Consider the following 26,766-nt stretch of genomic DNA (forward strand, 5'->3'; position numbering starts at 1 on the left):
CCTATCTTCCGGGGTCTATGCATATCATAATAAAAGCAGCTATACTAGACCCCGTAACAGGCTAGGCTAGATCTAGGCTACTTCACTTTTATTTATATATTTTTACCATGGTTGAGTGATGTCAACTTGGCATTGTAGTTTAGTTTCTGCCAGAGGCGGACAGAGTACACAGCTTCATTACTTGAGTAAAAGTACAGATACCCTTTGCTAAATTTTACTCAAGTAAAAGTACAACAGTCAGATGTCTACTTAAATGAAAGTACTGAAGTACTTGTTTTTAAAAGTACTTGAGTATCAAGAGTAGCCTACATTTTCTAAATATTGCATTACTACTGCCACAGTGCTTACATTTATGTACAGAAACGTCCTACATGGAGTTATGAAAAATGTTAATGTTAATACCTTGGAGAATGTAAAATGAATTGAAAGTCAAATCAAGTAATTTTCATCTTTTTACCATGTTGCCAGGGATGGGCAGTATTTCTAATACATGTATTTAAAATACGTATTTCACATACAAAATACTATTTTGTAATTAAAACACTTGAAGCGAAAACTATCATTAACTTGTTCAGAAAATGTAAATAGTCTGGCGAGGTGGGGCCACAGGTTGGTACATTCCCGGGATGGACCTGCTGCGTCTTCATCCATTGTTTCGTCCATGGTTTTGTCTCTTATCTAAATCTGACCATGGAGTTGACTTTGGCGGAAAGCTGAAGGTGATTGCTGATAGGCTGTCCCAATCAGTGGTGCCTGCACAATCCAATCACGTTTGAGAGGGAAACAACAAATTGAGGGTTTCCGAGATTTTTCTTTTTTCCTTTTTTTTAGAAGAAGTAACGGGTACTCACGGTTATGGATAGAAATGTAGTGGAGTAAAGAGTACAATATTTGCCTCTCAAATGTACTTGAGTAAAGTCATGAGTACTCCCCAAAAATGATACTCGAGTAAAGTACAGATCCCTCAAAATTGTACTGTACTCAAGTAAATGTACTCCGTTACTGTCCAGCTCTGGTTTCTGGTCACCCTGTTCCGTGACTGTGCCACAGACCTTCACTGGTTATGGTTGCCTATTGTCGTTTGTATTTGTCATGCAATGTATAATTAGGCTAGCCTACATTGCATGACAAATACTGACGACTTGAACACTTCAGTCAAGTGTTATTAATTCTGAATAACAGGACTATGACATTTAAGTTTAAGTAAAGATTAAGTTTAATCACTGTTCCATATCAATGCTCATTGATAATGATGAACACCAGTTGAGCCTGGATGCAGGCTATGCATACAATGGAATTAACGTAAAAAAACTGTCAGGACCAAAGAAAGTAGACAACACTTAACACAACAAACTGAACAAGTCAGTTTCTTTTTAAACTTGAAACTTTTAAAGCCTTCTGTAATGCTTCCTTCAGGTGGAGTTATCAGAAGGTTCCACAGAGGCCAATGTTGCATGACATTTTGTTTCGTTTTAACTCACAGCTTGCAAGCTTCCTGGTCTATTGTGAAAGTTAAACCAGATATGAACCACACTGCGTCAGTTCGCCCTGTGGCTCAGTGGCAACTTCAACTTCATCTTCATCTCTCTCTCTCTCAACCCTGTGTTCCATCTCCAACATTTCAGATTGACAGGTGTGTACCAAAGGCAATTTCAGTTTCATTTATAAGGCTAACTTCTGTCCTAATTGGTTTCATTTATAAGGCTAACTTCTGTCCTGCTTGGTTTCATTTATAAGGCTAACTTCTGTCCTGCTTGGTTGTAAATGTATGCATTTCTGGGGTGGCTATGCTCATTACAGCAAATATCACATTAAGTGTTTTTATGGGTGATGTTTGGTTGGAGTAACTAATACTAATACTAATAGTAACAAACAAAAACAAACAGGTTTGTTTTTACTGAACAGCTTATCTTAATGTTGCATACGCACAATGCAACAGCATGTGCAAACAAACATGTATAACAGCTTCCAGGAAATACACATTGGCTTTCTGCTTTGGTCAGGATGCAAAGTGTCTGCTCCTATTGTATCTGTGAAGCTACTTGCAGCATTTGACACCAGTGCATTTTTAGTGTAAGGAGAGCAAGTGGATATTCCTTTTCTGTCTTCAGCACTGGGTTAACTACATATGTCTAATTCTGAATTGGGTACCTGCAGAGCAATATCAATGCTAAAAAAATAAAGCATCTGAATGCTTGTTATCAATAGCACATTTGTTTATATATTATTATGGGTGCACAGAATTTTTTAAGGTTTTACCAAATCCATTATTTAAAATGTGGCTGAATCCGAAACCGAATACCAAATCCAAGTAATGTCTTTGATGCATGCATAAATGCAGTAAATGCCACCAAAAACTGTGAACCTGACAAAAAAATGCCATTTCCAAAAACTGATTATTAAAACACTTGAACTGGTCACATTGTAGACAGGATTGTTCATGTATTTTTCTGTTATGTTAATGTTATTGCGTAATGATTTTCCTTGTTGGTAGAAATGCATATAAAACATAAAATGATCATTTACAATAAAGATGAGTAGCAGAGGCCAGATCCCACCTGTGAGCCAAACTATTGCACTTATCTTTTATGTCATTAAATGCTGTGTAGGGCTAGTGAGTGCCTGTCTATTGCAGTAATTAGATTCCGAGGAAGACTGGCTTGTTTATATTTTTGTTTATGTTTGTTTCTCACAGTTTCACAGGAAATTTGCCTGAAATTTTACTCTGTCAGATAACATTTGATCCTTCTCTGAAAAGATTAAAAGTTACTCTTTCGATAGAGGTGTTTCTCCGGTGTAAATCGGTGTTATTATTTTACTCTTTTTGGTGGTATTTCACTCTATTCAGTGCACATTTTACTCAGTTCAGAGCTACAACCAACACACATTACATTTCCCAGAATGCCACTGTCCATAGTATTCTTCACATTATCGCATATTAATCTTGACTGAAATTTAATCTTAAAAATTCGATATGTAATTAAACTATATTTAAGGCTATACTAATAGCTGTCATGCTGTTGTGTTATTGGTGTGGATGCCACACACCATCAACTAGATGACTATCCACAACACACTTGGTCTGTGAGTTGAGGTTGAAGTCTCAGATGTAGCTGAGCATATGTGATGGTGAGTGGTGCTGTCATGGTGAATATAACGATTTGTTTCACAATTACTGCCATTCTACAGTCGTCTTATTCATGTCATATAAATCTAAATCTTAAAAAAAAAGTCATTCAACGTAAACTTGCATAATGCATCTGGATCTCCCCCTTCAAGGGGCGCTGCAGAGGCAGCATGCCAGACACCCAAACACACAGCTGGGACACCAACTTTAGGACACTTTCAAGTGACCAGGTCAAAGTCAATTGAGAAAATTGAGCACTCACCGATGCTCTTATTCTTACTGCTCTCTACTGTTTTTAAACTGTTCTTTAAATTGTCCTAAAAATTGCTCGCTTTGGCTAAAAATGTGTCAGCCAAATGTAATGTAATGTAATGTAATGAGAAAGCAAACAACTTTGCATTGAACCAGGGGTGGTTCAGGATTTTGGACACAGGACCTCATTTCCAAGTTAGCAAGTGTGATATTTACTGTTTTTAGTGGCAGGCTAACACATACTGATGACTTGCGCTAGCCTAGCACCTGCGAACTTTGCAATTAGAAGGACTGGATGAAACGTGTTGAAAACGGTCTCCACTGATAAATATCACACTTGCTAACTTGGAAATTAGGTTCTATGTCCAAAATCCTGAACCCCTTTAAGAGTATTCAAAATCTCTTTTATATTTTGAGTCTTCTCCTTAATGGTATTTTCTAACCATAATCTGAAAATCATCAACACAATAATTTTGCCCATCACCTGTTCAACAGAACACATATCTTGAGGTGCCACAATAAACAGTTAAGAGAAAAAATAAATATTAGAACAACACAGTACCCTTTACCCATAATCCCTAGAAGCAGCTCTCCAAAAAACCCCTCTATCAAAAGACTTTTACTATTTTCAGAGAGGGACAAAATGTTATCTGGCAGAGTAAAATGTTACTGAATTTGAGTACATTTTACTCAGGCAAATTTCCCATGTATTTCATGATAATAACACCTCACTGGTGAGGAAACCAGTAAAAGATCAAAGGTGTTTGATACTTCTCCTTTTTGCTATGCACTTCTCCTTTAACTCACTGATGTGCTAGTAGATAATGGAAGTGTGATATTAGTTGCAGACTTTCTTTGCATGTCCTCATTTAAATAGCAAAAACACAACCTGACAGACACGCATACACTGAACCAGTTATACCAGATCACCAGATTCTGACCTACACTCATGAAAAAAAAGAAGTCCTGCTTATGTCAGTGTTTCACATACATTGACTTATTTGTGGCGGCCCACCACAATATCAACACGGACCCCCAGACAATGATTTTTCCAGGTTTCCAGGTTGTACTTAAATCTGGTTAGCATCATAACCATGTTAAAAACTGTTGCATTCAAGTTAACTCTGCAATCCTACCACCACAAATAGAATTAAGTTATGTGGGAAACACTGCATCTGGTCTAACTGGCAGCACATACACTCAGGAAACAGGAGTCCTGCTTATGGGCATGTGTGCTGCCAGTTATACCACAGGACTCCTGCTTATGGGCATGTGTGCTGCCAGTTATACCACAGGACTGCTGCTTATGGGCATGTGTGCTGCTGATTACTGAAAAGACAGCAATGACAGACACAGACAGATGTGATACCTCAGTAAAGGACTGGAAATGTTGAACATTACTGGGGGATCTAACGAGGATCATCTGCTCTCCTCCTGTAGAATAGCAACAAGGATGCACCTGGCTGCATTCATCCTGCTGGCCCTGGTGATGGGTAAGGCTTCTACTGTGTCTGTCTGCCAATCCTAGTGAAGGATGAGGCCTGTAGTCTGTCTGTCTGTCTGTCATGGTGAAGGATGAGGCCTGTAGTCTGTCTGTCTGTCTGTCTGTCATGGTGAAGGATGAGGCCTGTAGTCTGTCTGTCTGTCTGTCTGTCTGTCTGTCTGTCTGTCATGGTGAAGGATGAGGCCTGTAGTCTGTCTGTCTGTCTGCCTGTCTGCCTGTCTATATGTCAGTCTCTCTGCCTGTTCGTTGATGTTCCAAAACAAGTAGCGTAGCGAAATACAGTTTCTGTTGTGTTTTATTTGGCCTTTTGTAAAATCCCATTGATTTCTGTTGGAAGACGCATTGCACGTTGATAGCTGCGCCACCGTCTATGCTTCAGGTTCAAATATTGAGCGGTTGTGAATAGTTCCACAATAGCAAATAAGACGGCTGGAAATCATACATTGCGCCGATATATTTGCTTTTAATAATCAACGAACACCACTAACCACTCGGTGAGTTGCACAGTTATGAAAACGAAAATTAAGGGTTGTTTTAGGACATGTTTGAGTAGCCTACTACAGTATGCCCATTGCCAGCCACCCTGAGAAGTCAAAGGCGATTCAAAACGAGTCAGAAAAGTCGAGACAGGACCAATCGTCAAAATTTCGGTGTCCACCACTCTAGTTCATCCAAAACAAACCAGAAAAGGGCCTTAAAGTGCTAAAAACCGGAATTTTCCTTTAACATCTCTACCATAGGCGCCGGAAACACAGTGGCCCCTCCACTTTTGGCTCAAAATATCTTTTAATAAACAAAATCATCCACGAAAAAAAAAAAAAATGTCCCGCAAAAAACAGAGGTGTTAACCATTATAACAGTAGTAACCCGCATCTAATATAGCCTAGAGCTATTTGTGCAGCGTCACTGTTGCAAAACCTTAAACAAAACCGATGAGCAAAACACCAGCAGAGCACCCAGGCTACACCCCCAGGGAGCAGACAGCGCTCCACTCTGGGATGTTCATTCTCAATCAATGCAACATGGAGAGATGGATTTGAAATGTAGCCGAATCTAATAACATTTTATTCTGGTTTGGTATGGTTTGTTCACCATTAATAAAGGCTAATGACAATTACTGAAGTTATGAATCTGTTGGATAACCACATTTAGCCTACTGCGCAACATGAGATTCAATTAATAACATGCGCAACGTGATATATCCGAAACATGTAAGCTACCAAGCCTTCGCAAGGTTTGTATGATAGCCTATCACTTAAGATTACCAGCAATGTTCAAATAGACCAGGTTAACCTATTTCACTTCTGTGTCCCCGTTTACCAAACCACATTTGCTGAACTTCTGCTGACAAAAATGAGGCTGCATTACGTGTGGACATCTTAATGCAGTTTAAGGCTGATTTATGCTTCTTAATTGTGAGCCTACAGCGGCGGTCATTCTCGCGTTCTCCTTTACAGCTACAAGACACAATTCCTCCAACTCTAGCCTCGCCCTTTACTCGTTGTCTTTTTCCCCTTTTCAAAAAGTGTGATATTCATAGGCTACTCAAGTCATTTGCGTTCTGTCTCCCTGTACTTTGGAGACTACTTAGCTAGCTATCACTTTTAATTGCAAACAGAAAATGTCTAGCTAGCTGTTTATACCAACTTAATATCGTCATCATTATTGCTAATATTGTGCTAAATGTGGAGTTTGTGGACTAGCCAATGGCTTATATTTGAATGGAACTGATCATTATGAGAGTTGTGTAGACGCACTTAAAGTGACAGCGCACCATTTCTAAATGAGTTAAACTGCATCAAATTAGTAGTATTTCTTAAGAAATATTTTCAACTAAAATTACTGTCATTATTATCATTTAAATAAGGGTAAGGCTATTTGCACCCCTGGTACAAATATCAATGTATGCTATTCGTACCCCGGTGCACACAGCAATGTGTTCTATTAGTACCTCGTCTGGTACAAATATCAGTGTATGCTATTCGTACCCCGGTGCACACAGCAAAGTGTTCTATTAGTACCTTGTCTGGTACAAATATCAGTGTATGCTATTTGCACCCCTGTGCATTTAATCTGGCATATTGATCACACAATGTAATAATATTTTTATTTATTTTTTAAAAACAAGCAACATGGTTTTTTTTGCTGTTACATAACAGAGTGCTCAGCTGTGATAGACACTCTGAATAAGGTATGCTGTTTGCATCAATGTACAGTTAGAAGTGGATGCTATTCGTACCCAGGTGTTTATAGTACTGCATGCTATTTACACCCTGGTGCATGAACTAGCTAATTGTTGCAATCAAAACTTCCGTTTGAGAACCGATTTCTTGTTCAAATTGCGCGCCTTCTCTCCAGAGACGTTGGTACACATGCACACTCACTCCACCAAAACGCATCACATGGGAATCGAACCCCGGTCTCCCGCGTGCCAGCCCTTGCCTATGACAACTGCACTATCTGCTTCGACAAGATGTTAAAGTTTGCATGTAAACTTATAGTTTATAGGCCTGAACGTCATATTCACGAAATTTCTGATAGCTAGCAAACTGACGGTTATATGTGTTCACTAAACAAAGATTATGAATAAATAAAACACGACTTTTCCATCTCAACTTTAATTTGAACAGATATTAGTGCTGAAACCGTTCAGAATTCTTCACTTTCTGCTGACGAGAAAACGAATGTCGGCCATGTTTTTTGGGCACGCGATCAACATGTTTTTGTTGTTATGTAACAGGGTGTGAATAGCCCAGTTGTGTGGCCAAGACTATTCGTACCAGGGGTACAAATAGACACTCCGTTTAAATAATATATAATACAATATCATTTTATTTGTGCTTTGGGCACCAAAATAGCCAGCAGTGGCACTGCACATACACAGTTCAAACACATACTCTTCTTGACATTAGAACAGCCTAAATGTGGCATGCAACAGCATTTTCTGTTTTGGTAAATGCATTACTCCTCTCTGCACTGCAACTGTTAAAAGATGTAAATGTTAATAGAGACTTTGGTTTTAATTATTTTATTGCTGTATTTTATTTACATCTATTTGAATGAAGGAGTATACACACCAAAAAGTTAAGATTGAAACTAATAAACCAAGTTTTAAAAAAGCGTATTCAGGTTGTGTATAGCTACTGTGTTTTTGAAAATTAACTAAGTAAAGTAATTAGTAAAGTAACTAATTACTTTTGAAAATAAGTAATCAGTAAAGTAACTGGATTACTTTCTTGGATAAGTAATCAGTAATCAGTAACTAATTACTTTTTCCAAGTAACTTGACCAACACTGGTGGAGCAGGTAGACTATGTGTGACATGCCATGCTGACGATGATGATTATGATGACTTATTAATTGCGATAATGTAATGATATGGTAATAATAACATAGTAAGGCCGTGCTGTGATTGCAATAACAAATAGTGTAACTTTACATTTTCTAAATGAATGATTTGCAAACCCGGACAGCAAAAGAGTGTCAAATCGACGTTAATTGTTGGTCAGATTGATCAGTTTTCATTAGACACCCACAATTCAACATCGATGGCATGAGTGGTGGTTGGTCTCATAAAGTAGAGAAGGTTTCTATCTTGGAAGGGTTATCATGGTAAAGATGGGCTAAAAGACTGTAGACTGACGGAAATGTAAGCTACAAAACGTGAAGTCATGCACAAGCCAACTAAGCTATATATAACCTATACAATAGGCTATACTGGAACTGGAAGACACTAAAGATAATTAGTTCATGTAGCTATACTGTTCCAAAATGTACCAGCAATGTAGGTAGGTAGTATAGCCTACAGGAATAAAATATATCCAGCCCTGTTTATTTTGTGTTGTTTCAGTTGTCCTACAGTGATAACTGGTATACCGTTTTAGAATGTTGCATCAAGTTGCTGGTTAATAGAATGTTGCAGCTCATCTCGTCACAAATCTTTAGTGTGATTTGGGCTTAAGCATGGTGCAGTCTGTGCACGTTATGAGATATGCATTAAAAGACTGCGTTGGGGAAAAGCTAGAGTTCCAAATTGTAGGCTATAACTTTTTTCAATATGAACTACCGGTATGCCCATATGTCCAACTTCGTCATCGTTCAATTCACCCCTTGTGTTTAAAATTTGCGGATAGGCCGATGGTAGCCTAAGCTTGTTTTTATGCTGGCAACAAAACAAAAGGGTTCGCAAACAATATTCTTTATTCTAAATGCGTACTGCCATGGCAATAACGAGAAAGAAATCAGAAAAGGAATTTACCTTAGGTTAATGATGTAAAGTCAAGTGCGCTTCTATGGGTCTGGTGTGTGCGAGCGCAGTTTTTATTGATGAGTCGGAGTGGCAAGTGCTGCGTAGTTGCAGTGGAATGTGGCTGCCCAGGGCATTATAAAACTTCCCACTCTTAGGCCTACTCATACACGGCGCTGAAATTGCGTATTTAGCTGTCTAAATTCGAATCATATGCTGGGGGAGAAATCGTCGGACATCCATGATTTTGTTATTCAGCACCCCTGGTCAAAAATATGTTTCCGCGCGCCTGGAAGTAGGCTATGATTTGACATGTAGACTGTTGTCAAATTTGCCAAATAAAATACGGGAGAAACAATATATTTCATGCTCTCTCATGCTGTTTCATTCATGCCGAAACGAAGGGAGAATTAAACATTAAGCACGTTCCACTTTTGCATAGATAATTCCTTAACGGTTTTGATCAGGGCTGATAATGCAACTGTATTTGACAAAGGACCGATATAGGCTATTTGCTAGTGACAAAATATGAGCTTTCAGTGTGATACGATCTCTTTGTAGATTACTTTAATTAAAACGTGTTTCATCTGTTCTGGCTATCCAGCTATTTGGATCTTACTGTATCTCACTCAATGAACAACATCTCAACACTAAATGAATGATGATCCTTAATTGTCATCAGATAGCCTAGTCATATAGGTAGACATTCAGTGTGTTTGAAATAATTAATTTGATAATATTTTCCATCTTTGCAGAGGAAAAGTTTTGTGTAAAGGGAATTAAAGGCCTGTCTCATATAGACGCCTGTCTCTAGGTGCAGTTTGGCGATTTGGGAAAATAAAAGCCTGGGCTATTATTTGGAGTTTACGGTAAATTACATTAATTCAATTTCAATTTATTGTGCTTATAGAGCGCCAAAACATAACACATGTATCATGGCGCTTTACAGAATGTAGGCAATCAGAGAAAGAAGGAAAGAAAGGAAGAAAAGAAAAGCAAGAGAGAGGCCCATGGGTAACAGGGGCGAGGAAAAACTCCCTAGAATTGGAGATATATATAGGAAGAAACCTCGAGCAGATCCACGACTCAAGGGCCTGACCCATCTGCCTAGGGTCAGTACATGACAGTAAGGTCTGTATACATGACAAATGCATATGATAGTCGGGTGTAGAGAATAAGACATGGTGTTAAGCACTTGAGCTGAAAGTTACAAGAGGTGGGATGATTACGTATCCGTTATGGTAATTCGTTATTCCTGATTTAGTGACAGAAAGTTCAATAGTCCAGCGTTGGGATTGTCCAGGGGAAGGGAGTTTTCGAGGGGCATGTGGTGGGTTGGTGGATGGGCCAGTAATCCGGGCAGAGTTGTCATAGGCTGGTGGTGGGTCGCTAGGCTGTACGGGCCAGGAGTCCAGATAGGGGTCAGTAATAGGGCAGTCGAGGATGGGACTTCAGGTGAGATGGGTGAGAGGAGGGCCAACACATGGATGGTTGATGACTGGTGATGATATACCTCACAAGTGAGGTACAGTAAGGGGGAAGAAAGAGAGATGTAGAGTGGGTTAGTATTACTGAAAATCAAAATGGTTAATGTCAATAAGTAATCAGTAGTACTGTATATTGTTACAGTATACCATGGTGGGAATAGGCAAGAGAGGGAGAGTTGAGAGAGAGAGAGAGAGAGAGAAGGGGGGAGAGGAGAGGGGGGGGGTTGTACGGCGTGACACATGAAAAGTCCATGACAGCACTATGCTATAGCAGCATAACTAAGGCATGGTGAGGGGTAGTCGACACCAGCGCAGGTATGGTCAGTGACCACCATCGCACGCGCGACTGGGGTGCCAGTCACACGAGGACTCAGCAGGGTGGTCCATTCCAAAAACCCTGAGGTGGGTGAATTTCCACGCACCATACCTAACTATGGGAGGCAGTAAAGAGGTATGTTTTAAGTCTAGACTTAAAAATAGGGAGGGTGTCTGCTAGTCGAATTGAGGTAGGAAGATTATTCCAGAGGAGGGGTGCGCGATAGCTGAAAGCTCTGCCTCCTACTGTAGTTTTTGAGATTCTTGGAATTACAAGAAGGCCAGTATTCTGTGATCGTAGCGGTCTGGGTGGGTTATGTGGGACTAGGAGATCTTTAATATATTCTGGTGCCTGGCCATTAATGGCTTTGTATGTTAGAAGTAATATTTTGAAGTCAATGCGACTTCTAACAGGCAGCCAGTGTAGAGATGCCAGGATAGGGGAAATATGTTCATATTTTTTAGTTCTAGTGAGTGTGCGAGCAGCTGCATTTTGTATAAGCTGTAAGCTCTTTAGACAGGTGTTATTGCAGCCAGCGTATAGAGCATTGCAATAATCAATCCTTGAGGTGACAAAAGCATGGATTAATTTCTCAGCGTCTGGTAGGGATAAAGACTTCCTTATCTTTGAAATGTTCCTTAAATGATAGAATGAAACTTTGGTAATCTGTTTTATGTGATTACTTAGTGATAGGTCTTGATCAATTGTAACTCTTAGATTTTTAACACATGTGGATGAGGATAGTCGGAGATCAGTAAATGTAGCCTGTGATGAGAATAGGATATCCCTCATCTTTTTAGGACCTAAAACCATGACTTCTGTTTTATCGGAGTTCAAAAGCAGGAAATTGTTTGTCATCCATGTCTTTATGTCTCGTATACATGTGTCAAGTTTGGCTAACGGAGTCAATTCGTCAGGTTTTATGGAAAGGTATAGTTGTGTATCGTCTGCATAAGAATGAAATGTAATGCCATGTTTCCTAATTTCTGAGCCTAGAGGAAGCATATAGAGAGAAAATAACAGGGGCCCTAGTACTGAGCCTTGAGGCACCCCATATTTTACCATAGTCTGGATAGACGGTTTATTGTGAACCTGTACAAATTGTCTGCGGTTGGAAAGGTATGATCTAAACCAAGCGAGTGCTGAGTCTTTAATGCCTATCGAATGTTCAAGCCTGTGGAGTAGTATGTTGTGGTCTATGGTGTCAAAGGCAGCACTGAGGTCCAGGAGGACCAATATTGATATATGTCCATTATCGGCAGCGATGAGGAGGTCATTAAAAACTTTAACTAAGGCTGATTCAGTACTGTGGTGAGCTCTGAAACCAGACTGATATAATTCTTGGATTTTATTCATATGCAAGAAGGTACCAATTTGTTTTGACACTATTTTTTCTAGTATTTTTGACAAAAAAGGGAGATTAGATATAGGCCTATAGTTGGCCAGGTTGTTATAATATATATAATATATATATATATATATATATATATATATAATATATAAGCTTTATTTGTATAGCACCTTTCATACACAGAATGCAGCTCAAAGTGCTTTACATTTGAAGCATGTAACAAAATAATAGTCAGTCAGTCATTATCAATCACATTTCTTCATTGCTGGGGCCGTTTATGATCCACTCAGCAACATATCAAAAATATAGAAAATGACATGTCATAAGACTGGCAGCCTTAACCCTCTTACCCCCCACAAGCACGCCATATGGCAACTGTGGCAAGGAAAAACTCCCATATTCCAGGAAGAAACCTTGAGCAGAACCTGACTTAATAGGAGGAGCCCATCTGCTTCTGGCTGGCTGCGCCCTCCAATAGCAGCAGATGTAGAATAATCTGAAAAAGTAGTCTACAGGATAAGATGAGTTAACTAAAAGCTTTCCTGTACAGGTATGTTTTCAGATCTTTTTTAAAAATATTTACTGAACTCGCCTGCTTGATGTACAGAGGCAGGGTGTTCCATAGTTTGGGGGCATAATGGATAAAAGCAGCTTCTCCACTTTGTTTGTGGAGCACTTTGGGTACGATTAAAAGATTAGAATTGGATGATCTAAGTTTCCTTTGTGGTTGATAAGATATTAAAAGCTCAGAGATATATGAAGGTGCTGTGCCATTCAGAGCTTTGTAAGTAATTAACATAACCTTAAAATCAATTCTATAGGAAATAGGGAGCCAGTGCAGTTCAGCCAACACAGGGGTGATGTGTTCTCTCTTCTTAGTCTTAGTTAAAAGTCTAGCCGCAGAGTTCTGTATGAGTGCCAATTTCTTTAGATGTTTTTTGGGAAGACCAGTGAAAAGTGCATTGCAGTAGTCTAACCTGCTAGTGATAAAGGCTTGAATTAGTTTTTCTGCATCTTGTTGAGTTAAAAAGGGCCGCACTTTGGCAATGTTTCTCAAGTGGAAATAGGCTGTTTGAGTAACTTTACTAATATGGGGCTTAAAACTTAACTCTGCATCTAAGATGACACCGAGGCTTGTTACTTTTGGTTTGACCTGGTGTGCCAAGTTCCCCAGATTACTAAGAACAATATCTCGCTTTAGTTTTGGTCCCACCAAAAGTACCTCTGTTTTGTCATCATTTAGTTTCAGAAAATTTTTGCTCATCCACTGATTAATGGAGGTTAGGCATGCAGTGAGGGAGCAAAGGCCATCTGGGTTAGTTGGCTCCACAGAAATATACAATTGGGTATCATCTGCGTAGCTATGGAAGTTTACATTATGCTGACTTATGACATTTCCCAATGGAAGCATATATAGGGAAAATAGCAGGGGACCAAGGCAGCTCCCCTGGGCCACACCAAAAGGCAAGTCATGTTTTTCAGATACATGATCTCCTAGACTGATATAAAAATCTCTGCCAGTAATGTAGGTTTGAAGCCAGTTTAGAGCATTATCAGAGAGACCCACCCACTTCGCAAGGCGGTGAATTAGGATGCTATGATCAATGGTGTCAAATGCCGCACTCAAATCCAGAAGAATAAGGATTGAGACTTTGTTTGAGTCAGTAGCCAGTCTGAGTTCATTGACTATTTTTACTAGAGCCGTTTCTGTGCTGTGATTTGGTCTAAAACCTGATTGGAATTTTTCAAGGATACTGTTTTCGTTGAGGAAGGTATTTAACTGATTACAAACAACTTTTTCAAGTACTTTGCTCAGGAACGGTAGATTTGATATAGGCCTGTAGTTGCTCAGATTGGTATGGTCGAGATTTGACTTTTTAAGTAAAGGTTTCACAACAGCGGTTTTAAAAGCAGTTGGAAATATACCTGTTTCTAATGAGGTATTTATTACCTTGAGAATAAAGGGAGCTAAGCTATCATATACTTTTTTGAGGAATCTAGTAGGGATTGGATCTAAAACACATGTTGAGGAGCCGGTTTGAGTTATAATTTTATCAAGCTCAGATTGAGTAATATTGCTAAAGGACCTTAATTTTGGGGGGCTGTTTTTGGGTGTACTATCAAACATATTACTTGTGTTACCAATAGCCTCCCTTATAGAAATTACTTTGTTTTTGAAGAAGTAAGTTTGATGCAATAGCCTATCAATGGTAGAGAACAACACCCTAGAGTTTCCACTGTTTTCAGCAATTACCTTAGAGAAGTGGTTCCTTCTCTCATTCCGAATAGCTCTATTATAATTTGCTATTTTTTCTTTTAGAATGGCACGGTGAACCTGTAACTTAGTTTTTCTCCATGTTCTCTCAGCTTTTCTACATGATCTTTTTAGATCATGGATATTTTCGTTCATCCAAGGTGTCAGTTTGCTACAGGGCCTTTTTTTAGTCTTTAAGGGTGCCACTCTATCAAGCATAGCGCCTAATTCATGATTGAGAGCCTCTGGGATGATGTAAAATATCTAAATTTATGGAGTCTATAAGAGCTATGAACTGCTGTTCTGCTCTAATGTCCAAGAGTCGCGATTTGATTGCAATTTCGGGATGAATTTTTGGAGTATGTAGTACTATATTAAAAGATACACAATAATGATCAGACATATTTATATCATTTACTGATAAGTCTGTGACTTCTATCCCTCTAGAAATGACTAGATCGAGGGTGTTGCCAAGGTTGTGGGTGGGTCCTGTAACATGCTGCTTTAGCTCTAAACTGTCCAACACATTAAGGAATTTACTGGCTTTAGCATCAGTTGTCTTATTGACATGAATATTAAAGTCGGCATTTACAATTATCCGATCATAGCTAGTGATAATGAGCGACATAAGTTCAGAAAACTGGTTGAGAAAGCCAGCCCATAGTTTAGGAGGGCGGTATAAGGTTAATAGAAGTACAGCTGGGTCAGCCTTCAGAGTGAGGGCAATGTACTCAAAGGAAGCGAATTCACCAAAGTTGACTCTAGTGCAACTATATTTGTTTGAGAGAATGGAGGCAATTCCACCACCTCGTTTGCCTTGTCTAATTGAGTGGAAGAAATTATAATTTGGGGGACAAGTTTCAACAAGAACAGCTTCGCTGTCTGAAGTCAGCCAGGTTTCAACAAGAAACAGAAAATCCAATTGTTTTTCACTAATAAAATCATTGATTGCAAAGGTTTTGGTAGTAAGTGCACCTATATTCAGTAAACCCATGTTAGCTGAAAATGCCTCTGGCTTTTGAGGAATATGCTGAGGTATGGAAAGAATATTTGTTAGGTTTCTAGTTTTAAATTTGTCTTTTCTTTTTACTATACGTTTGGTAGAAATCAACGTTGGAATAGAACTATAAGCATAAGTCATGCTATTGCATGAAGCAGCTTGATCTATGGTAGTAGTATTGTATGTTACCCTGCAGAAAACATTCTCAGACCCATCCACATGTATAATGCCATTCGAATCAATACCTGGGCGTGAATCTGTAATATTTTCTACAGAATGTCAATGCCTCAGTATGGACGCTATGTTGTCAGAGAGTAGCCTGGCTCAATGTTGGTTTGGGTGGAGACCATCACGCTTCAGCATACTGGGCCTCTCCCAGAACAAGCCCCAGTTGTTGACATAGGGGATGCTTAGGGAAGCGCAGTAGCGTTTGAGCCAGGTGTGGAGATCGAACAGTCTGGACCATCTCTCAGCACCTTTTCTGTAGGTAGGGAGAGGCCCAGAGATGACAAAGCGTTTTTCTGTGCCCATCAGGGTGGTGATGAGAGTTTTGTAGTTTTCCTGCAGTGCTACTGACTGCTTATCTCTGAGGTTGTTAGGTGGGTAGGCTTTTTGGGTAGGCTTTTTGAGGGATGGCTTAATGACAGATAACTTAAACGACTGTGGTACATGGCCTGATAGCAGTGAGTTATTTATAATCTGGAGCAAAGCATTATCCAAGAAAGGAAGAGCAGTCTTCAGAAGATGAGTAGGAATAGGATCTAGTAGACTAGTTGTAGATTTTGATGAAGAGATTGTGGAAGTGAGGTCTAATATGTCAATAGGTGTAAATTAATTCAATGTTGTTCGTCTCATCTGTGATTCAATTATGTTTTCGCTACCGTTCAGCAATGGAGTATAAATATTTGGTGAGACTGACTGGATATTAATCTTATCTCTAATTGTTTCAATTTTGTCATTGAAAAAGTTCATGAAGTCATTACTGTTTAGGCAAATAGGGATAGATTCGGTTACTTCGGTGTGGCTCTTCGTCAGGCGGGAGATTGTGGTAAAGAGAAATTTTGTATTGTTTTTGTTTTCTTCGATCAGCGAGGAGTAGTAAGTTGACTTGGCTTCGTTGAGTGCTTTTTTGTAGGTGATAAGGCTATCTTTCCATGCTTGGCGAAAAACTTCCAATTTAGTGGTACGCCATTTTTGTTCAAGTTTACGCGCTGTTTGTTTGAGTGTTTTTGTCTGTGTGGTATACCATGGAGCACGCCTTACTTGTTTTCTCATTCTCTTTTTGAGTGGTGCTACTGAATCAAGGGTTGAGCGTAATGAGTTCATCACATTATCAGTTAGCAAGTCGACCTCGGCTGGATTAAGGAATGGGCCTTCTGATAGGCCTACCACATGAGTCCGGAATGGGGCAAGCGTAAGCGAAATTTTTTCTAGAAAGTCTGCATTAGTTTTTTCAGATAAGCCGCGGCTGTAGTATTCAGCTAAATTGGGTACTGCATGTTGTAATGTCATTGTAAAAGTAACTAGATGTACCGCAGAGCGGTACAAAATATGACCGCCGCCCAGTTCAGCACATTTTTTCCACAAAAAAAAAATCACGCTGAAAGGCCTATATGATTCTAACTGTCTCACTAAATTGCATTATCCACACTCAATTCTCACTGGTATCTGCTAGACAACAAGTCCCAAAACATGATTAGTTCATAGATTTCACATGTAAAATTCATTTTATACAACCCCACCTCCATCTTGCCTGTTCATAATTCTGAGAAATTCTTGATTGTTTGTGTTATGTTTATGTTATGTGTGTGGGTGTGTGTGTGTGTGTGCGTGCTTGTGTGTGTGCCTGCGTATGTGCCTGTGCATGGAAGCGTACATATGTCACTCACTGTGTGAGTATATGTCATACGTATGATTACTGTGAATGTGTGTGTGTGCGTGTGTATCTGTTTGTGCACATGTGTGCACATGAAATGGGTTAACATGACCCCTGGAGGCAAATATACGGAAAAAAAATGGTCATCCTAGGCCCTACAGTTCTCAAGATATTCACAGAGAACTGTGTCTGGCCTACCCTCCTTTCGGGGGGTCCAGTCCAGCGGGGGGGCTACAGATCAAAACGAAAAATGACGGTTCCATGCTATCCATGTGGGGGTACATGCCCACCAAGTTTTGTGTACCCCGGTCTTTCAGTGTCCCGGGAATCCTTGTTGGTGTACGTCACTAAATGTACACATAAATTATTTTATTGTAAGGCCCCCCATGAACGAAAGTACACAAAACTTGGCATGCATTCGGAAGGTGTCATAATGATCCTACACTTTCAATTTCGTGCAGTTTTGACCATGTCAGCCAGAGATATTGTGATGAAAACACCTAAATTTTTGCTTTTTAATTTTTAACTAGGTGGCGCTATACATGAAATAAGTGGTAATGGGATGGGTTGACATGGCCCCTTGAGATCAACATACAAAAAAAGGTGGACCTCCTAGGCCCTACGGTTCTCGAGATATTCACAGAAAACTGTCTCCGGCCACCTACAGGCCAGTTGGTGTAAAGGAACATAAATTAATTTATTGTGTGGCCCCCCATGAACGGAATTCCACGAAACTTGGCGTGCATTCAGAGGGTGTCATAATGATCCTACACTTCCAATTTCGTGCAGTTTTGACTATGTTAGGTCACAGATACCTGCGATTACAACACCTAATTTTTACTTTTTTGTGTTTAACTATGTGGCGCTATACATGAAATGAGTGGTTATGGAATGGGTTGACATGGCCCCTTGAGATCAACTTACAAAAAAAAAATGGTCCTCCTAAACCTTACGGTTCTCGAGATATTCCCAGAAAACTGTGTCTGCCCTACCCTCCTTTCGGGGGGTGCAGTCCAGCGGGGGGGCTACAGATCAAAACGAAAAACGATGGTTCCATGCTATCCATATGGGGTTACATGCCCACCAAGTTTCGCCTACTCCGGTCTTTCAGTGTCCCGGGACTCATTGACGGAAATTTGGACATGTGAAAAAGAAAAAAAAAAAAAAAAAAATCTGACTAAACCTATATGACCGCCGCTTCGCTTTTTTTGGCAGAACCCGACATGGTCAATTAGGGATTGAAATGCAATTGTGAGACAATCGTTCACATTATCCATATGAATATTAAAATCACCCAATATAAGTATTTTTTCTGTTTGGATAGTTAAAGTAGAAAGGAAATCAGAAAATTCCTCTAAGAATTCAGTGTAGGGGCCAGGGGGTCTGTACAATGTGACCACAGTTACAGGCTGATCAGTTTTCCAGTCTGGCGGTAAAAAATTGAGGACTAGAACTTCAAAAGATTTAAACTTGTGTGTGAGCTTGGGAGATGTGAGAAGACTAGATAGATAGATTGTAGCTACTCCACCTCCCCTGCCAGTGTGGCGTGGTACATGATAATTCAAATGGGAGGGAGGTGTAGACTCATTTAATGGAAGGTATTCATCTGGTTAATGTCTACGACAATCTGGGTAATTTAACTCTTTACACATAGGCTTCAGTATTTTTTCGGTGCTGCTGTCAATTGAGAATTGTATAGTTTAAATGTAGCCTATATAATAATTAGAAATGATACTTTGTATTCAAGCAGAAACTCTTCGTTAATAATTGCTTGTATAGCCTACTTGAATATGGAGATCATGTGCTCCATGCCTACCTCTGATCAGTCAGAGTGAGGCCTACATCACTTTCCGTGCTCCATGACAGTTGAAAATATACATATTCAAGGGTAATGCAAAGATTTTGTATTTAATTAGGTGTGCCCGACCAATTTGAGGGCCGCTTGGGCCAAATATGCCAGGGCCGATTTTTTGTCCCAGTCCGCCCCTGACCAAGAAATCCTCTTATAACACTACTTTGGACTTGGAGTCACTAGAGCTAACACAACACGTAAGCGTTGATATCCTATAGTTAGTAACTATATATAGTTAGTGGTGGTGTCTGAAGCCCATTTATTAAATTCAATGTTTGGCCAATCAGCTAGCAGAATAGCTTTGAATGGAAACCGTCTAAGTCTAAGTATAAGTATATACTCTTTTGATCCTGTGAGGGAAATTTGGTCTCTGCATTTATCCCAATCTGTGAATTAGTGAAACACACTCAGCACACAGTGAACACACACTAATCCTGACGCAGTGAACTGCCTGCATCAACAGCGACACTCGGGGAGGAGTGAGGGGTTGGGTGCCTTGCTCAAGGGCGCTTCAGCCATTCCTACTGGTCGGGGTTTGAACCGGCAAGCCTCCGGTTACAAGTCTGAAGCCCTAACCAGTAGGCCACGGCTGCCCACCGGCTGTCTATTTCAGTTCACTAAGTTAGAGTCGTCCTATGGAGGTTTTGTACCCTCACATAACAGCATCAGACTCATTTTGATGGAAAAGAAAGACAACAGCGCCCTCTGCAGCCCCAGCTTTGCCAACTATGGAGAACCAGCCTTACAACTTGCTATGGAGAACCAGCCTTACAACTTGCTATGGAGAACCAACCTTACAACTTGCTTGCCAACATCCAGGAGAATCATAAATTGCTTTATGCCAATTATGCAATAGCCTACTATTTGTATTAAATCGTGTACTATTACCTGGCTCTTTGAAAATGACCTTTGACCTTTGCCAGTTTGTAAACAAATCCACATGTGCAATGCAGGACAAGTTGGAGGAATTGGAGGAGCAGGAGAAAGAGGAATAGGAGCAGGAGGAGGACCAGGAGCAGGAGGAGGAGGAGGAGGAGCAGGAGGACCAGGAGGAGGAGGACCAGGAGCAGGAGGAGGAGGAGGAGGAAGACCAGGAGGAGCAGGAGGAGGAAGATATAAAAGAGAAGGTGAGTTGAGCCCACATTAACATTCCTGTTCAGAGATGGCAGCATCATAAGGAGCTTCTATGTGGACTTAGTTCTTGCATGCAAACTGATATTGTACCTTTTACTATTGCGCCTGTCATAGCAATGTGTGGCAGTAAAGCAGGGTCTAGGCCATCAGGGCCAGCTGATTTCCTGGTGTCAAAGAGCCTTAAGCACTGCAGATGAGGGAATGAATCCAAAGTCAAATCCCTCACTGACCAGAGAAGCAGATGAATTGTGTTGAAGGGGTGAGGAGACATGGCTGTGTGAGACTTCTTCAGGATATGATTGTTTGAATAATATCCCCTGCCTTAATGAAATGGTCATTGAAAGCATTAACAATATCATTCTTGTTTGAGATCTGTTGGATTTAACTATATGCTTGGGGAGAGCAGAGTTACAGGGAGGTAATTCAAGGGATTTTATTATCTTCCAAAATTTAGCTGGGTTATTTAGGTTTGAGGACATTGATTTGAGGTAGAAGTCAGATTTGCACTTTCTTATAAGGTAAGTGCACTTGTTCCTAAGATACCTAAAGTTGGCCCAGTCAGATTGGAGGTTTGTGGTCCTTGCTAATACCCTGGCTGCATTTCTCTCATGGATCAGAGAAGACAGTTCATTGGAAAGCCAGGGGTTTTCACACCCTTTAATTCTATAGCAGGTTAGGGGGGCATGTTTATCAGTAATAGGGGCATGTTTATCAGTAATTCTATAGCAGGTTAGGGGGGCATGTTTATCAGTAATAGGGGCATGTTTATCAGTAATTAATATAAACCTTTTCAAATGTATTTTAATGAGGATGCGAGGCTTGGATTTAGGGAGCTTGGTGTCCCTAACACATGCTACGGTGCAATGGTCACTGATGCCGTTAGAGAATACCCCTATTTCTTTATACTTCTGTGGAGTGTTGGTGAGTATTAGATCTATTAGGGTGGACTTATCTGGAAATGTTCTATTAGGACGGGTAGGGGAGGAAACAAGCTGAGTAAGGTTTAGCTCATTACAGATATTTTTTTAGGCAGTCGGAATTAGCAGAGAGCCAGTCCCAGTTCAGATCTCCCATGAGCACGATCCCGTAATTTGAATAATACATCAGCCAGAGAATTTAAGGCCTCTTTAGCAGCAGAAGGAGGCTTGTAGCAAGCCATGACAGTAAGGAGTGATGTGGAAGAGACATAAATATCAATAGACAAAAACTCAAATATCTTAGGACGGGAGAAAGATTTAGTTACTCTGCAATTAAACCTGGTTTTAATGTAAATGGCAACACCACTGCCCTTACTTTGACGATCACTACAAAATAAATTATAACCAGTAATATGGATAGAAGAATCAGAAACAGATTTCTTCAACCAAGTCTCAGATAAAACCAAAACATCAGGGTCTGAAGTAGACACTCAAACCCTGACTAGGTCCATTTTTGGCACAAGACTTCTAACATTTGGCCAGTTGATATTAAAACATCAAAGCTTTCCATGACAGTTTTACTGGGAACACAAAAAATATATATTACAAGGAAAGAAATTATATTTAATGACTGGCTGGTAAGATGCAGTGCATGAGAAATGCATGAGTGCAGTATAGAGTTCAGGATGGAAGTCAGAATGTCGTCAGGGACTTGGTCAAATGAAACAATATAAAATGTGATGGTAATTTGTATACCATAAATTTAATAGAGACCCAGTCAGACCAATAGTATGACAAATCAGGAACAGAGTTTTATTTACAATGATGCACATCAAGGGAGAGACAGCATGACATCATCTAAAGATCCATCAGCTGCTCTCACTAGACAAGGAAATAGTTAGGGTTTAAGTATCCTTCCAGGCTGACGGGAGATGCCGTTGGTCATCCCATCTCATGTGGACTACACTGAATCAGACCCTGATTAGTGGCAGCCTGGCAATCCGGAGCAGATAGCTACTGACGCAGCCATGCAGAACAGTGAAACCCTGCAAAGTCATAATATTCCTGCTTATCTCTAAACACAGTCACACAGAGATATACACAGGGACAGTACAGATATCATAGTCATTACATAGAATCATACTTTTAGTATCAAAGTGACCTACTAATGAGAAATGCAGAACATTAAACCACATATTGGAATATTGGACATAATGCAGAACATTAAATCACATATTGGAATATTGAGCATAATGTTCTATTCCACTTTCTCTCAAATGTTGTAATATTAAAAGTCATTAATAGGTGCGAAGCAGGAAGTATATGGCATGCATTGTTGGTCTGTAGCGATGTGTCCAGGCTAGCGGGAAACAGCTGATTGAGTTTGTGCTGCGGAAGACCAAGAAAGCGGAGTAAACAAACAAACCAACGTGGTCGTTATGGAGTTTACAATGTCATTGTGCAAACATTGATGGTAACAATTTGCAAAACAACTTTCCTTTTCAAGCAAGTTTGAGTGCACACCTTCAGTTCACCTTGAACTTCTGGTGGCTAAAGTCACCATTTATATGCTGTTTGACACAAGAGTAAGCCTACAAACATACGTTTCATGTTGTGTCATGCATATCATGAACCCATCTATACATAACATAACCACACAATGAAAACATTTACACTGGCATGGGGTATGCACATCATCATAAGTTATTGAAGTGTTTACATAGCGGGAGAGACAATCATGCAACACAGTACTGATGGGTACTGCAGTGTATAAACATATCTGTTGAACACTCATAAATCAATAAAAAAATACAGTTGTACGCAACTTCAAGACAAGTCTAGGGTCAACGTCACGTTTGATGAAATAGGGTTGAGACAGAAAACTTACAGCTGTAAAGTCTGTGGAATCAGTGGCGGTTCTAGGATTTTTCTGAGACAGGGGCCACAAAGGGGCCACATCATACACTGAGGGGCCAAGAACCGGTCAACATCCATGCACAGAAAATCCATTGTTCAGTAAGGCAGTGGTGTAGTCTACGTGATATGCAGGACTATGCACTATACCCACTTAAAAAGCATTACCATCTCAGTATATTCACTTAAAGGGGAACTTGGCAACTCACCTTGTTCAAATACTTTTGCTAAAAAAAACAAAACAATATCATAAACGTGCTAATTACCAACCATTTCCTTTGAAAATTCTTAAAACAACAATTTTTTTTAATACTTCAAAATAACATTTGCTAAATGAACCTTACATCTTTCAGTAGCCATAGGTGTGTAGATTTGAACAAAATCTAGTTTGGTTCTTACCGGGGCTTTTCTGCCTGAAATATCCAATTTTGTTTACCACGCTCGGAGGTTAGTGCTGGGCTGTGAGTGCTTATTCCCAACCTTTCTCAGGCACATGAACGGTTAGCCAGAGAATGTGGCTAACCGTATCTCGTCGGCAAATCAAAATTCCTCTGGAGCTCCAAGCGGATTTGTACACACAGCCTTACAACACTGTTTACAGCTCTTCGAGTCACGGTAAAATGTAATTTTTGGTACATAGCTGATTTAGATAAACTTATGGTGTGGGTGCTTGCGCTTCTTCAGGAATCCGCCATCTTGGTTTGTCTAGAAATTAATATTAAGTGACACATACACGTAAGAGGTTGGACATACGTGACGGTTGGTAATATGTAACATTCCTACAGTGCGCATAGGCTACCCATTTCAAAACATTGCAACGTAAAATGCCACAAAAAGCTGTTTGTGAATAGGTCTTAGTGAGTTAGGAGTCCTCTCGACTTCTTTTAAGCTGTCCCAGACTTAGGTGCTACTTTTAGGTCTAAAATGCTTCGTGAATTACTTTTTGTGAAAAAAATTAGGAGTCCTAAAGTTAGGAGTAACACGCCCATTATTTTTAGGAGTTGCTCCTAAATTCGCCAGTTAGGAGCTACTTTTAGCCTTAAAATTATTTGTGAATACGGCCCCTGAATAAAAAGGCCTAGCCTAAATGAATAAATAGTAAGGCAAAACAAATAGCCTAGTAGCCTAATGAAACATACGGATTGATGTAGTATCTTTGTAACATTATTAAATTATTCTGTTACTATGCCTATGTTTGAAAAAGAGAACATTTTAATTTGATTCACAATAATGTTACATTTAATTTACATGTTGACAATGAGTAGCCTAGTTTTGGTTGTTGTTGGTGGCGTTATTGCATGTTAGTTATGCCTACAATGCAAAATTGCTTCCTCACGATTGGAAGCTCCTGTAGCTGCATAGGATTTCAAAACACGGCAAAATGCTGCAGGTGTGTGAATAGGTCTGTGAGTTACGAGTCCTCTCGACTTCTTTTAAGCTGTCAGAGGTGGGAAGGTGTGATTTGTTGGGGGCAGGGCCGGATTAACTGGGCACAATTGTCTGATGGCCCCCCTTCCCCCCAGCCAACGTGAATCGGGTGGTTAGTTGATAGGCCTATCGTGAAGATTTTTCCTGCCATCTAAGGCACGAGCGCATCTGTGAGGCCAAGCCTCACCAAGTAGCCCATTTGTTTACAACTAACATTCCATTTAATTAAACTGCTTATAGGCTATGCCGAAATAGTTTTCAACATTTTGAATATTAGTGTCGGGTGAATTGAAATGTTCTCAAAGTAGCCTTATGGCTGAAAGCTGCTTGGGATCCCCCCCGTCAAGCAATATAACCATACAAACGCGCTTCCTGCACTCATTGTTTCAAAAGGAGTAATTTCGGCTTTGTCAGAACTGAAGAGCTGTGGACGGCACGGCACGGTATGCCCAATGAAAATAAATTAACGCAATGCAACACAACACAGACCCCGCTTCTCTCGCGTCAGTCACTGACATGAACAAAACACAGAACGCGCTTCTCTCACGGCAGTCACTGACAGTAGCCTAGAATAAATGCATGGGGAAAAACACTTCCCCATGACAAAGACATCGTAAAACACTGAAAGTTAATATGTGTGTTAATTCTGTGAGGATACTGTTATTCCAAAAAAGCATGTAAAAGTGTATGCGAATAACAAGCCATGGGTCACTCAATCCATGAAACAAGTGTTAAGTAAAAAACATAGCGCTTTTCACAAAGGGGATGAGGGTGAAAAAAGAGAGGCAATAAAAGAGGTCAGATCAGAAATCAAGAAAGCTAAATTACAATATAAAAGTAAGATAGAGGGGAGACTGGGCAGCAATAACTTGAAGGCAGCATGGGAAGGTGTCAAGAGAATGACAGGCCTGCATAGAACACAAAACAAGCCAGTCCATATCCCAGCTTATGAGAGTGATAGAGATATTTCTGAAGCATTAAACACTTTTTATTCACGTTTTGACATTCATGACTTTTCAGATGAACTTCAAAAATTAACCGATGAGCAATCGCTGGTAAAGTCCACTACATGTACATTTTTAATTACACAGGAAGACGTAAGGTCAGTACTCAAAAGAAATAAGGTCAATAAAAGTCCAGGACCAGATGGGATTACTGGGAGATTGCTAAAGTGCTGTTCAGAACAGCTCTGTGGGGTGTTCACTGATATTTTTAGAATGTCTTTAAAACAGAGAAGGGTTCCAAAGATATGGAAGGAATCTACTATAGTCCCAGTGCCAAAAGGCAACACTATAAAGACTTTAAATGACTTCAGACCAGTGGCACTGACCTCACTGGTCATGAAGTCATTTGAAAAGATAGTGAAATGGTTGTTGTTGTTAAGGGTGGGTGAGGCCTTGGATCCTATGCAGTTTGCATATAGGGCTAATAGGGGGGTAGAGGATGCCCAAATTACACTACTTAACCTCCTGTACAGTCATCTGGAAGGTCCTGGCACACATGCCAGGCTCTTGTTTCTGGACTTTTCTTCTGCTTTTAATACTATCCAGCCACATGTTTTAGTTAGAAAACTAGTATCAGAATTTAATCTTGAGAATAATCTTGTGGGTTGGATTATGGATTTTTTAACCAACAGATCACAGAGAGTAAAGGTCAAAGGTTGTCTTTCAGAAAGGCGCATCTCTTCCACTCAGGGTTGTGTACTTTCCCCTCTGCTCTACATCCTCTACACAAATGACTGTAGAAGTCAGCATATAAATAGGCATATCCTGAAATTTGCTGATGACACAGTCATTGTGAGTTTACTGCATAAACATGAATCCCAGCATGGGCCAGTGGTTGACGAGTTTGTCAGTTGGTGTGACAAGTCTTTTCTTCAGTTAAACATCTCAAAGACAAAAGATATGGTCATTGATTTTAGAAGAAACCAATCCTGTTCTCCACCACTGATTCATATAAATGGAAGCTGCATAGAGATGGTTGACCAGTATAAATATCTCGGGACAATGTTAGACAACAAGCTCAAATTTGATATAAATACCGAGGCTATTTGCAAGAAGGGACAACAACGGTTGTACTTCCTTAGGAAGCTCAATTTGTTTAATGTG

At 39.9% G+C, this 26,766-nt stretch overlaps 1 protein-coding gene across 2 annotated transcripts in view; it reads left to right on the forward strand.

Moving 5' to 3' along the window:
• Positions 1 to 1,548: 1,548 nt before the first annotated feature.
• LOC143132142 (adhesion G-protein coupled receptor G5-like) overlaps positions 1,549 to 26,766 on the forward strand; it is a 158,488-nt gene continuing 133,270 nt past the window's right edge. Inside the window, exons 1-3 of one of the 2 annotated variants that reach the window (XM_076291474.1) lie at positions 1,549 to 1,633; positions 4,820 to 4,872; positions 20,219 to 20,392. In XM_076291474.1, the coding sequence (XP_076147589.1) occupies positions 4,833 to 4,872; positions 20,219 to 20,392 (214 nt within the window). In that variant the 5' untranslated portion in view covers positions 1,549 to 1,633; positions 4,820 to 4,832. The remainder of the gene's footprint in view (positions 1,634 to 4,819; positions 4,873 to 20,218; positions 20,393 to 26,766) is intronic. The other variant, XM_076291475.1, reaches the window with a different exon arrangement.

Source organism: Alosa pseudoharengus, unplaced genomic scaffold (assembly GCF_046254945.1).
Source record: "Alosa pseudoharengus isolate Yale_2024_CS ecotype anadromous, Long Island Sound unplaced genomic scaffold, YU_APseudo_1.1 YU_APseudo_1.1_scf_19, whole genome shotgun sequence".
Classification (NCBI taxonomy): Eukaryota; Metazoa; Chordata; class Actinopteri; order Clupeiformes; family Clupeidae; genus Alosa; species Alosa pseudoharengus.